We start from the raw sequence: 14,183 nt of genomic DNA on the forward strand, positions 1-14,183 counted from the left end.
ACAAGCATTCATTCAGAGGTGGGTCATCAGGTAGAGTCAACAAGTGAACGCCATTCCTCAAAGACCAGTCAAAGCAGAGACCTAGGACATTTTAAGGCAAAGGTAGAGAGATACTAATAAGAAAGGGATGAAAGCATACCTTGAGCAGATTGGAATGTGGAGCCGTGATCTGATTAAATGGTGGTAGAGGACTGATGGGCCAAGAGGCCATCTCCTGCTTCTAATTCCCATGTTCATGTGGTTGTGCAGACAAGAAGGTTATAAGCCAAGTTTAATTATGTTCCCTGTCCTTAACATTTAATATTGTAAAGTTTTGTACTACTCTGTTTAAATTTGATTAGCGTAATATGGCATGGATGACTGTGAAAATGAAAGGAAGTGAAAGGCTCAACATCACTTCATAGAACCATAAAAGTTTTGTGTCTCGGGAAACCAGTTGGCTAATCATAAACATGCCAGCTGAAAAAAAGTTATTTGGACCAATTTCATGCACCAGTCCTCAGGTGACAGCCTTGCTTATGCATGTGCTCATTGAAATAATTTTTAAATGTGAGGCCTTTTCCTGCTGCAAGCATTCCTTCAGATACAGGTTGCTTTCAATTCCCCTCCAATCGTTCAATCTTAAGAGTACAGGCTGATGATGTACTTCTGAGGAAGAACCCATTAATTCCACTCATTCTGTTACCTCAGGGATCCTTCAGCAAGCAACCAACCCCTCCCTTGTCCGCGCAAAGTATTGAAACTAATATTCTTTCAGCCCACCTGACCAGTCCATTGATCTCTTGTTGCAGTCTACAGCTCTTCCTCCCAACTCCCATGCCAATTTTAGTATCAAAATCATTGATATTTATCATTAGAAGTCAAAGGCTATGGTAGAATGGAGCCTTTAGGAATGCTTCCCCAAGTCTTCCTACCACTACAACATTTGTTGATCACTACCCCTTACCTCCTGCAGCCAGCTCAGTTTTGAACACAAATTTACTGTAGGATCCTTACACTTTTACTTCCCTGATCCATCTGCTTGGTGAATGCCTTGCAACAATGCCTTTAACCCTGGTAGGTGTCTTGCTAAAGTCTATACTGCATCTAATAACTATTAGATCTGTAGATGAGAGATCTGCCAACAAGAACATCAAGTACTAATTTGATCAACACGATTTCAAATAATAGATGTTTTTTTTTTCAAATCTAATTGACGCCTTTGAATTTGAATGTGGAAATCTGCAGAGTGTTACCCTGTTTAATAATCAAATCTAAATGTTCTTGCAGCTCCTGAAGATGGAGGGAAAGCATCCGAGGAGGTAGAAGGTGAGACAGAGGCATCTGCACCTGAGCAGTGAGGCCATGATCACACGCCTTGTCAATACTTCCTGTAAGCCTAGGAACAATGTTGTGCAGGATTAATTCAATGCTATTGTTTCAATTTGTACTCCTTGCAAGATATTCCTGTGTTCTTCTGAATTACTTTGTACATTTCCACCTGCCAGCAGACACAGTAGTCCTCTCTGTCCTATATCTCTCCCTTTTCTCTCACCTTCCTTTATTTCTTCTTTCACATTCTTTGCTTCATTTGTTTTATCTTCCTTCTTTCAAGGGAAGAAATAGTCCATTGCTTCTTTCTTGCTTTGCACATAAAGGCATTAAGTGGATATTGAATTATTCCATGAGCCTGTATGATATTCTCATATTATATTGTCCAAGAGTTTGAAGCATTATACCTTGGCATCATTATTGGATTTGGTTAACTCCCAGATGACATTACAGACTGCACCAATGAGAAGAAATCAGCATTAGTAAGTCCTTGCCCTTGGATAGTAATGACCTGCTCCTCTCAGTCAGGATCTCCCACTAGAAGACTCGTGGCTGGGTCTGATTGTCAGGTGGAAATTTCATTGTACCATGAAACATTTTCTCTCCTACCGGTCTTCACATGATTTATTGTTTTTTTTAAGGAGGAAAATATGATTACAACGTAGCAACAGAAATGAGCGTAGATGCATGCTGCATGAAATAGGATTTTCAGTAAATAATTTGCTGTATATTGGGTAATAATTTAAGGAAGCAAATTACTATCACTAGCTCAAAAAAATACAGAGTATCAAACACAGGCAGAAAAGTATTTTTTAAAATTCTAACCCATAGTAGAAATTACATTATGTCTAAAAAGTTCAAAAATAAAATTATGAAAATCACAAATAACTTCACCTGGGATTCTTTCCTTATGATTTTATACTTCGGCAGCCACAAGGGAAGTTGTTGGATTATAACAAAGTGTAAGTGCTGATAGCAACACAGCTTAAGCCTGGAAGAGTCTGGCTTCTCATGGCAATGAAATGGTTAGTGGAGCCTTCCCACCAGTCTAACCATCCATTTCCAAACCTGAAGCCAGACTTCTTCAGGGAATCCCCTGGTTTAGTTTTGGCTCAGCTGGTCCTCACATCTCTACCCCAATTTATCTGTTTATCTGAATGGAACAGAGTCAGGATCTACAATTGAAGGTATCCTATGCCCTTGACCATGACTAATGCAATTGCTGTTTGGACTTGAAAAGAAAGCTCTTTACGTTGATGTGAAGTATTACATTCAGAGCATTTCAAACACATGAGCACCGAGATTCCTGGGAATGATGACTGATCATATGAAACTCTTAGCCCTTTCTACTGTCACCTTCAGCTTCCCATCTCTCTTTCTGTTTCATACCTGAACATTACTTTTACTGGTCAAGAACAGGAGGTTTTCTGTTAAGGACTTAGGAAAGCCATCGATAAAGCTGCAAATGAGGTCATGTTGCATTTTCCATGGAGATGCTCATTATATCTTAACCTGCCATTGCTTGAATTTCTTCCTGCCTTCTCTTTTGCACATAATGAATAAAAATGTTTATTTCTTGAATGACGAACATTCTCATCCATATCCAGCTCACTTCCATTTCATAGATTTCAGGCTGATATGTTTAAAATGCTCGGAACTTAAAGCCTCTCTCTGCACAAAACCTAGTAGGTGCTGATACCGCCGAGACCTTAAATAAGGTGTCACGTCAATGTTGAAATCCTATTGAGAAGCACACATTCAATTTGAAAGCAGAGCCCCTGTTTTAAAATGGGTTGCATTTTTTTTCTTTTAAACATCCGGCCCAGTAAAACAAAACAAAATATTTATTTCTCATCAGCTACCACATGGTGATGCAGAGAACTGCCTGGTAAAGAATGTTAGTGTACAGTATAACTGAGCACCTTGAGGATAATTGTAACCTAACCCACTCGGCTAGAAACAGATGGAATAGGTCCTTTGCTGATTATTCACCAATGACACCACTTACCATCAGTGTAACATTAGGCAACCAGAGATCTTTGCAACATATAGCTTTTCCAACTGACAACCAGTTTAAAATGCGTGTCCTTGACTCTGATCTCAGCTCTGCAGCAATGTCCACTCTAATCCATAACCCTTTTAGTCTGCTTCCACACCGTGCATGCAGGATTGACCCAATGCCAACATTCTGAACTGCTAGTAAGAATGACTTTTATTTTGGTCATTATCTTTAGGAATGTTTCTTATTTCACGGTCAGTTTTGTGCCTGGTCTCCTAACTATGAAACATGTGGTGAAAATTAAATCAATTGCCCAAGTCACAACAACCACAATTGCCTGAGAGATTCACTGAAAGTTATGTCTAAAGTCAGACATTTTGAGTATACAGGTTTGAAAGAGAGTAAATTGACCTGGTCCGGATGTCTGACTGCAAGATTGGTCAAATACGTGTTTGTATCACATTGACCTTACATCAGCATAATGCCCATTTGACCCCACTGATAAGTACCAGTGTTTATGTTTTTCATTTGACCCTCTTCTTGTTCTTTATCCTATCCTTCTAGGGCACTCTTTTCTGAACCTTTCTAACTCATGTAATAATCAAAATTTTCCTTCAAGTGACTTATGTTATTTGCTTGAGCTATCTCTGGGATTACGTTTCACAACCCAAAACAGTTGCTTTTCAGATTTTGATATATTTCTCTATGGTGCAGAGAGAGGTCCATGGAGTCTATATTCACTCATAGAACTGCCCTATTGGTGCCATTTCCCCAGGTCATTTCCCTACAAATTATTCGTTCTTACAAGTCCATCAACTTACCCCTCCTTATTACTCCTGTCACCCATCAAGGGGAAACTTAAAGTGACAAAATGGATCTATTCTTGCGGCACTGGAATGTGGGAGAAAATGGAACCACATGGGAAAAATTCATGGGATTAGAGTTCAAACCCCATGTTGACAGTATTGGGGGTCTTGATTGAATTCAGGTCTATGGAGCTATGCAGCATCATTGCATCATTGTGGCTCAGTGATACAGGCTGCACTGACACCCCCTCCATTATTGCTCTTGAGCTGAGTCTTGGTAGGGCATTTCAGGATCAGATAGGATGGTGAGTGTAGAGTTACACACGGGCCAAGTGGCAGATCTCCCCACAAAGGAAGTCAGTGAACAAAGTAGAATTTTACAAATTATTTATAATTTTACCGTCATCATTTCAAATGACAATTTCATTTTATTTACATTCCAGAATATCAACTGAATTTAAACACCACAGCTGCCAAGGTGGGATTCAAAATTGTAGATTCAGTCTATGTCTCTAGATTACTATTTCAGTGATTTAGCAGTAGCTGCACCATGAAAAGAGTGCAAGGATGCTGTAAAACTAACACATTGGCATAGCTGCCAGAATTACAATATTCTGGACTATCACTTATCCATGGATCGTAGATTGAACATATGGTCTACTAGTTATTGGGCAAAATGTCAGAAACTCAACACTGATGAATACTATCACAAATTATACCCTAAAATAATTGGTGTGCAAGTAGACAAATTTGCTTAAGTATGTTTCTGTGCAGGTGTGTTTGTTAGTGTGTGTATGCATGTGCATGTGTTTATGTATGCATATTTACAAACATATGCATATGGGTACGCGTGTGCGCCTGTGTGTACCTGCACCTGTATGTTCTTGCACCTGCATATTTGCACGTGTGTGTGTGTGTGTGTGTGTGTGTGTGTGTCTCTGTGTGTGTGTCTGTCTGTCTGTATGTATGCATGTGCGTGAATTAAATATAGCTAGCGATCTCTCATAATGGACTATTGTGACCATGGAGCTGATTAGTGCTGTGCAATCTTAGCATTTCTTTGCTGATCCCTTGTAAGAATGTCCCTGGGAAATCAATTGTCATTTGTTTCCTTGATGTTTATTTGCATGTGATTTATCTGGAATACTTAATAATTGTTCATTTTAAGTCTGTTTGTTTAACAAATAAAAAACTTAAAAAAATCAAAGTATCATAAATGGTTGTTGGGCTGAATTATTTCAAATACTAAAGAATCACTTTAGAGGAAAGCAAGATATAATTTTAGCTCAGAGTCGTTCAAAACATAATATCAGTAATCCAACTAGAAACCACTCCAATCAGGAGAGCACCAGCAATCAGACAGACCACTGGCAAACTCAGGTAAACATTTCCCTATCTCAACAAAATAATGCAGCAGCTTTTTGTATATCGCTCTCACAGTTTAGTGTTTGGTCTCTCAGCATGAATTCTCTCCTTTGACCAGCTACACTTCCCGTGGAACCATATTTTGTGACTTTTGCTCTTCCATTTCATTCCTCAAACTTCTCATGTCTGAGTAGTCTTACAACTGATTTACAAGTACTTTTAAAGTATCAAATTTCTAGAATACATGGAAAAATACAGGGAAAAATTACAGCCCTTCATCTAGATTCTGGTATTTATTTAAAATCCCGTCTAATCTGTGTCCTAATTTGATGCATCCTCCCATGCCCCATATTCACAAGGATTCAAAGAATTCAAAGTACATTTATTATCAAAGCATATGTGCAGTATACAACCCTGAGATTCACCTTCTCCACGGACAGCCACAAAACGAGAAAGCCTTGGAACCCATTCAAAAAAAAAAATCAACCCTCCCACACGCAAAAGCAAATCGCGCAAATGGCAACAAGAACAAACTCCCCCCCCACGTGCAAAATACAAATCGCACAAATGGCAACAAGAGCATCAAACCCCCCACGCGCTAAAAAACCCCAAATTGTGCAAATGACAAGAACATCAACCCTACCCCCCATGCGCAAAAAAAACCAAATTGCGCAAACGGCAACAAGAAAGAACGGGCAAAAACATCGAATATAAAACTGAAAATCGAAGAGTCCATATTCAGTTCAGCTCAGTGTTAATTATCTGCAGTCTGCCCCAATTCAAAATCACCCAAAATAGCAACAGAAAAAGGAGCAACCAGAAGCTACAGTCCAATCCACAGACCACAGACCCAGAACTTCGACACCATCCTCCAACAGCATCGAGGGAGAGAGCTAATTGGAATGCAGGAACCCTCCCTTGGGAGCAGCGAGCGACAGGGAGGTTAGGACCATCACACGCAGACACCTTCCTCCGCAGCAGCGAGTGAGAGGCTGGTAGACAGTGCTGAACACTTGCTCACCTTCCACATTTTCCTCGATGCTTTGTCGGTTAGAAATGGAGTCGATCATGGGCTTGCGCCCTGTCTCTAAGATTCTTGGCCTCGAGGCCACTTGCCTCCCGGAACCTTCTCAGAGACCACAAAGCACCAGGTAGCTCAATCAGCCTGAAAACACACCATCAAACTGTAGATACCAGGCTCCAACAGTACCAGAACCACACTTAAAAGTAAAAGAAGATGGAAAAGAAGTGAAAGAGACAGTTTCATGGACCATCTGGAGACGGTCACCTGTGATAACAAATACCTTCTATTAACACAAAATAATCATAGATTCAAAGAGCAATACAGCACAGATACAAGCACTTCTGCCCAAGTCAGTCCATGCGACCACAGTGGCCACCCCAGCTATTCCCAATTTCTTATGTTCAGCCCATTTCCAACTAAGCCCCACCTTTCCATATAACTATCCAAGTGCTTCTTAAATGTTAATATTTCCTGCCTCAACCAAATTCTTCTGGCAGCTCGTTCCATAAACTCACCACACTGTACATGATAAAATGGCTCCTCAGGTCCCTTTCAAATCTTTCCCTTCTCACTCTAATCTATGCCCTGTAGATTTGAACACACCTACTCTAGGGAAGTGACTGTTACCACCCACCCTATCTATGCCTCTCATAATATTAAACATTTCTATAAGGTTGTCCCTCACTTTCCTATCTTCCAAGGAATAAAAATTTAGCCTGGTCAACATCTCCCTATAACTCAGGCCCTCTGATCTTGGCAGCATCCTTGTCAATCTTTTCTGCACTTTTACCAGTTTAATCACATCTTTCCTGTAGGAGGATGAAAAGAAACTGTACACAGTACTATTTATACAACTGCAACGACTGTCGTAGCCCTCTACTCAGTGCCCTGACTGACGAAGGCCGAAGTGCTAAAAGCCTTTTTCACCACGGTCTACCTATTAGCAGTGTACTGTCTCTTTACATTTGATCTCTCAAAGTGCAACACTTCATATTTGTCTGGGATAAACCTCATCTGCTGTCTGTACACCATATCTGCAAATGATCTATATCCATCTGCATCCTTTGACAGTTTTCTATGCTATCCACAGCACCATCAGTCTTGTATCATCTGCAAATTTACTGACCCACACATCTATGTTTTCATCCAGGTCATTTATTCATTTATATACATATATACAGTATATATATGCATATACATACAGTACTGTGCAAAAGTCTTAGGCACATAGATAACTAGGGTGCCTAAATTTTACACAGTACTATTTTTGTCAACATGGAGCAGAGAGCGAGTTTGTAATTCTGGCGGGAGCAAGGGATGTTGGGAGTGGTGAGGGTGGAGTGCCACAGGAGGGGTGTGGGGCAGGTGGCAGAGAAGGAGTGCCAGGGTGGGGGGTGCAGACATATTGGGCCTTGAGATTCCAGGCAAGGAAATTTAATTTCACACAATTAGTTTACTGATCATTACAGAATGTTTCTCTGGTGCTTCCCACTCCCTCCCCTCTCCCTTCCCCTTTTCCCACCATGATTCCCATCTCCCTGCCTCCTTCGCACTCTCAGTCCACAACAGAGACCCATATCAGAATATATATGTTACCAGAAATATACATTTCCTGGTGTGGTCTGTCTTGAATGGATACGTGAGGCATTACTTCTAAACCCCAGTGATCTGATCCTATTGATCTGGAGGTTAAATTTCAATAGATTTATTAAACACCTTCTGCATTTTTCTGTTGTATAGATATTATAGTATCTATACTGAAATCTGTTTGGCCCTTTACTGCTTCCTGACTCCCGTTATGACACTGTTTAAGATGCACTGTCCACCACCATTCGTATCAAGCCTCCTACTAAACACAATCACCTTCACTTCCCTCCATCTCGTGTATCTGTAGCTGCCTCTGGTTAGTATGCAGACTTGCATATTGGACCTTGATAATTATTTAAATGAGGCATGTTTCACAAAAAAGTTGTCACAGTGACAATTTGGCTTTGGCAGTTAGTTATGCCTATTGCTGATTATGTTTGCCTGGCTGTGAATACTATCACTAGCAATAATCTTTGAACTATCATTTGTGTGAAAATTATTATCTGCAGCTTTCTTATTCAATGTATCAAAAATGATGTCTCCACACAATACTGAGATAAAAATCCAATTGCCTAATTTCCTCTTTATAAGATCATTACCTGGGTTTTGGCTGTGTTTTATCTCCATGGAGATAATTCATGTTATCACTGTAATATTCTCACCACATATTTCCAGTTCTGGCTTTTATCTTAATATCACATCCTTCACTGTACCATGAGGGCCCTGATCACTTTAGGCCCTAAATTCTGAGATTTGTTCCAGCATTTCTCTCTATCTCCTCATTACAATACTCCGGTTTTGTGGATGCTGTTTCATATCACCTGCTTGCCATCTTTGTCATTTCGATAACTTTTGTTTTACTGCATCTAAACAAACCCCTACAGTAGATAATAAAAGTTAGAACTATATAAGCATGTTTGATACTCTGTTATAGAATGCTTTCTTCCCAAAACTTATAAGTTTTCCAATGCAGGTAAGAGAGCTGATGCTGAGCAAACTTGTGGGCCTAAAGATAGACAAGTCCCCTGGTCCAGATGGAATGCATCCCAGGGGACCGAATGATATAGCAGAGGTTATAGTTGAGGCTTTGGTGATAATTTACCACAATTCTCTGGATTCTGGGCAGGTCCCAGTGGATTGGAAGAAGGTGAATGCCACACCACTGTTAAAAAAAGGATATTGGCAAAAGGCAGGTAACTATAAGCCAGTTTAACATCTGTAGTTGGGAAAATGCTTGAAGCTATCATTAAAGAAGAAATAGTGAGGCATCTGGAAAGAAATGGATCCATCAGGCAGACACAGCATGGATTCAGCAAAGGCAGGTCCTGTTTGACAAACTTACTGGAGTTCTTTGAGGATATAATGAGTGCAGAAGATAGAGGGGAACAGATGGATATTACTTACTTGGATTTCCAGAAAGCATTTGATAAGGTGCCGCATACAAGACTTATCCATAAGTTAAGGATGCATAGAGTTGGGGGTGATGTATTAGTATGGATAGAGAATTAGTTAACCAGTAGAAAGCAGAGAGTTGGGATACATGGGTGTTTCTCTGGTTGGCAATCAGTGGTGAGTGATGTGCCACAGGGGTCGGTGCTGGGCCCGCAACTGTTCACAATATACGTTAATGATCTGGAGGAGGGGACCGAGGGTAGTGTATCTAAGTTTGCTGATGACACTAAATTGAGTGGAAAAGCAAATTGTGCAGAAGATACAGAAAGTCTGCAGAAAGATATAGATAGGTTAAGTGAGTGGGCAAGGGTCTGGCAGATGGAGTACAATGTTGGTAACTGCAAGGCTATCCACTTCGGAAGGAAAATGGAAGAGCAGATTATTATTCAAATGGTGAAAGATTGCAGCATGCTGCTGTGCGGAGGGACTTGGGAGTGCTTGTGCATGAATCACAAAAGGTTGTATTGCAGGTGCAACAGGTTATTAAGAAGGCAAACGGAATGTTGACCTTCATTGCTTGAGGGATTGAATTTAAGAGCAGGGAGGTTATGCTGCAACTGTACAGGGTACCGGTGAGGCCATACCTGGAGTTTTGTGTGCAGTTCTGGTCTCCTTACTTGAGGAAGGATATACTGGCTTTGGAGACAGTACAGAGGAGGTTCACCAGATTGATTCCAGAGATGAGGGGGTAAGACTATCAGGAGAGATTGAGTCGCTTAGGACTGTACTCGCTGGAGTTCAGAAGGATGAGAGGAGATCTTATAGAAACATATAAAATTACAAAAGGGATAGATAAGAGGCAGGAAAGTTGTTTCCACTGGTAGGTGAGACTGGAACTAGGGGACATAGACTCAAGATTTGGGGGAGTAAATTTAGGACGGCGATGAGGAGGAACTACTTTTCCCAGAGAGTGGTGAATCTGTGGAATTCTCTGTCCAGTGAAGCAGTGGAGTCTACCTCAATAAATATATTTAAAGCAGGGTTCGATAGATTTTTACATAGTAGGGGAATTAAGGACTATGGGGAAAAGGCAGGTAGGTGGAGATGAATCCATGGTCAGATCGGCCATGATCTTATTGAATGGCGGAGCAGGCTCAATGGGCTGGATGGCCGACTCCTGCACCATGGTGTCCACTCAATGAGTCCCAATTTCCTACGCTCAGCCCATATGCCTTCAAGCCTGCTCCATTTGCTGACTGAAGTGCTTCTTAAATGATATTGTTTGTACCTGCTTCAGCCACTTCCTCTGACAGTTCTTTTTATATATATTCACTAACCTGTATGTGAAAGTTGCCCTTCAGGTTCCTTTTCAATCTTTCCTCTCCCACTCCAAACCCATGACGAAATAGCAGAGCAGACTCAGTGGGCTGAATGACCTAATTTGCTCCAATGTTTTATGGTCTGATGGAAAGAGAACAATACTACAGAGAAATATTGAACATGGAATAAATTCATGAGTTATCCTATTTCATTGTGGGAACATTGTGAATAAAATCTTTAAGCATTTTATCAGCTGCTCTACCATCCAATTCTTTTGAAAGGTTCTGTTTTTGTTTCCGAATTTAATTTGCAGAAATATTAGATTCAGGCCTACACCAGAAGCAGTTGGCAGAGTGATTGCCAGAAAAAAATGATTAGCTTTGTTCATGGAGGCTCTCCGTGTTAGAGAGGAAACAACATTTACCTTCTGACAGCAAACCGAAAGAGAAACAAAGAACGTGAAGGCAGCAGGAAAATCCGGGGGAAAGCAAAAGCAGATAATGGACAGGGAAAAGTGAATAAATACAGTGAGAGAATAAGGCAATTGGTGGAAAAGTGATTGGAAGGAGAAACAGAATTAGGTAAATGGAATAATAAAGACAAGATTGAGAGTGAAATATGAGGAAGAAATTCCATGGTCTTTTTTGTTCCTGGTAGCTGCATGAATATTGGATGATGTCTTCAGCCTTAGTATATATTTAAGACTTGTCCATCTCCAGTGTTGGTAATTGGATGTATCCCTGGGAGAGGTTTACAATAGAGGGAAAACCTGAACCAGTAACACAGATGGATTAGTACAGCAGAAAGCAAATTATCTAAATATGGAGAAGTCAGTATTAAATATAAAAGGCTACAATGTCCCCAGTGAAAACGTGTGACTCCTCAAACTTCCATTGGGTCTTGTTACAACAGTGGAGGAGGTCAGAGTGGAAAGAGATGGAAAATTAAAGTGGCAGGTATCAAGGGGAAGGTCATGTCTGGAGACTGAATGCAGATCTCCTAAAAGAGATTATGCAGTTCATGTTTGATTCCTTCGGAGCAGGGGAGGACATATTGTGAGCATTGAATACAGTACACTGGATTGAGAGCAGTGCAAGTTTATTGTTGCTTCATCTAGAAAAATGGCTTTCCTGGTTGCCACCCATTTTAATTCTACTTCCCATTCCCATTCTAACATATCAGTCCATGGCCTCCTCTCATGCCTTGATGAGGGGCACTGTCACTTTAGAGGAATGACATCTCATATTCCAGTCTGATTGCATGAACATTGATTTCTCTAACTTCCAGTAATTTCTCCCCCTTCTTCTTCTTCCTTTTTCCATTTCCCATCCCCATTCTAGCTCCCCTCTTACCTCTACTCATCTCCTTGCCTGCCCATCATCTCCCTCAGATTCCCCCCTCCTTCCTTTTCTCCCATAGTGCTCTGCCCTCTCCCATCAGATCCCTTTACCTATTCTACTTATCACCGCCCAGATTTTCACTTCATCCTACTTGGCTTCAGCTCTCATCTGCCAACTTGTGCTTCTTCTGCTCTCTCCACCTTCTTATTCTGGCCTCTTCCATTTCCTTTCCAGTTCTGATGAAGGGTCTCAGCCCGAAACGTTGATTCATTATTCCTCTCCATAGATGCTGCCAGACTTGTGGAGTTGCTCCTGCATTTTGTGAGTTGCTATGGATTTCCAGCATCTGCAGAAATGTGTGTGCGTGTGTGCATGCGTGTGTGTGTTGCTTTATCTAGGAAGGTTGCTTGGGTCCCTGAATGATGGAGAGAAAAATAATTGAAAATGCAGGTGTTACCCCTCTTGGGATTTGGTGGGAAGATGTTACAAGAAGGGGAGTAAAAATGCTGAAAGAATGGACCAACTCGCCACAAAAGGAACGTCGATTCAAAATACCGACAGTGGATGGAGGAGAAAGTGTATCTGGTGATTGGAGCAAAAGATACTTCACTGAATAGGCAGGCTGGTGGACTGGAAAGTGAGTACTAGAAAACTCCATTTCAGTTCTGTCCAGGAGGAGAGGGGGTAGGGGCAGGGATGTGGGGAACAGAAGCCATGTGGTCAAAGGGCCTGTCTGATAGAGAGGAAGCTGCAGTTTAGGTAAAAGGAAAATATTTCAGAGGCACTTGTGCAGAATGTCTCATCATTAGAACTGATGTGACGAAGACAGAGGGATGGGGAAAATAAGACTGTAAAATATAGGAGCAGAATTAGGCCACTTGGCCCATTGAGTCTGCACCGCTATTTCATCATGGCTGATCCATTTTCCTCTCAGCCCCAATCTCCTGCCTTCTCCCCGTATCCCTTCATGCCTTGACCAATCAAGAATCTATCAAACTCTGCTTTAAATATACCCAATGACTTGGCCTCCACAGCCACCTGTGGCAATGAATTCCACTGATTCTGGCTAAAAAATTCCTTGTCATCTCTGTTCTAAATGGACACTCATGTATTCTGAGGCTATGTCCTCTGGCATTAAGCTCCCCCACCATAGGAAACATCCTCTCTACATCCACTCTATCAAGGCCTTTCACCATTTGATAGGTTTCAATGAGGTCACCCTTCATTCTTCTGAATTCTAGTGAATTCAGACCCAGAGTCATCAAACACAGTTCATTTGACAAGCCATTCAATCCTGGAAGCATTTTAGTGAACATCCTGTGAACTCTCTCCAATGACAGCACATCCTTTCTTAGATAAGGGGCCGAAACTGCTCACAATACTCCAAGTGAGGCCTCACCACTGCTTTCTAAAGTTTCAGCATTATATTACATCTTGCTTTTATATGAATGCTAACATTGCATTTGCCTTCCTCACTACCGACTCGACCTGCAAATTAACCTTAAGGGAATCCTGCACAAGGACTCCCAAGTCCCTTTGCACCTCAGATTTTTGTAACTTCTCTCCAATTACCCTTTTATTTCTTTTACCAAAGTGAAAAAGTGCATGAAGGGAAAAAGGAAAACTCCTAGGAGTGAGAGACTGGTGAGCCTCACATCAATTGTATGGAAATTTCTGGAGAAAATTCTTAGGTAAGGATAGGATATATGAGCATTTGGAAACCCATGGCTGAATTAGGAAGAGCCATCATGACTTTGTGCATGGCAGGTCATGCCTTACCAACTTGATTGAGTTTTTGAACAAGATGACAAGAGAGATTGATGAAGGTAGGGCAGTGGTTGTTGTCTACATGGATTTTAGTAAGGTGTTTGACTAAGTCCCTCATGGGATGCTAGTCCAGAAGATTAAGGTGCATATGTTCCACGGCAAATTGGCTGTTTATATACAGAACTGGCTTGTGCATAGAACACAGAAAGTAGTGGTTGAAGGGACTTATTCGAGCTGGAAGTCTGTAATTAGTGGTATTCCACAGGGATTTG

At 41.1% G+C, this 14,183-nt stretch overlaps 1 protein-coding gene across 1 annotated transcript in view; it reads left to right on the plus strand.

The window, feature by feature from the left end:
• Positions 1–5,333, plus strand: part of LOC140716820 (neuromodulin-like) — an 87,876-nt gene extending 82,543 nt beyond the window's left edge. Inside the window, exon 3 of the mRNA XM_073029742.1 lies at positions 1,270–5,333. Within this exon, the coding sequence (XP_072885843.1) occupies positions 1,270–1,340 (71 nt within the window). The 3' untranslated portion in view covers positions 1,341–5,333. The remainder of the gene's footprint in view (positions 1–1,269) is intronic.
• The last annotated feature ends 8,850 nt before the right edge of the window (positions 5,334–14,183 follow it).

The sequence above is a fragment of the Hemitrygon akajei genome, chromosome 26 (assembly GCF_048418815.1).
Source record: "Hemitrygon akajei chromosome 26, sHemAka1.3, whole genome shotgun sequence".
Taxonomy (NCBI): domain Eukaryota; kingdom Metazoa; phylum Chordata; class Chondrichthyes; order Myliobatiformes; family Dasyatidae; genus Hemitrygon; species Hemitrygon akajei.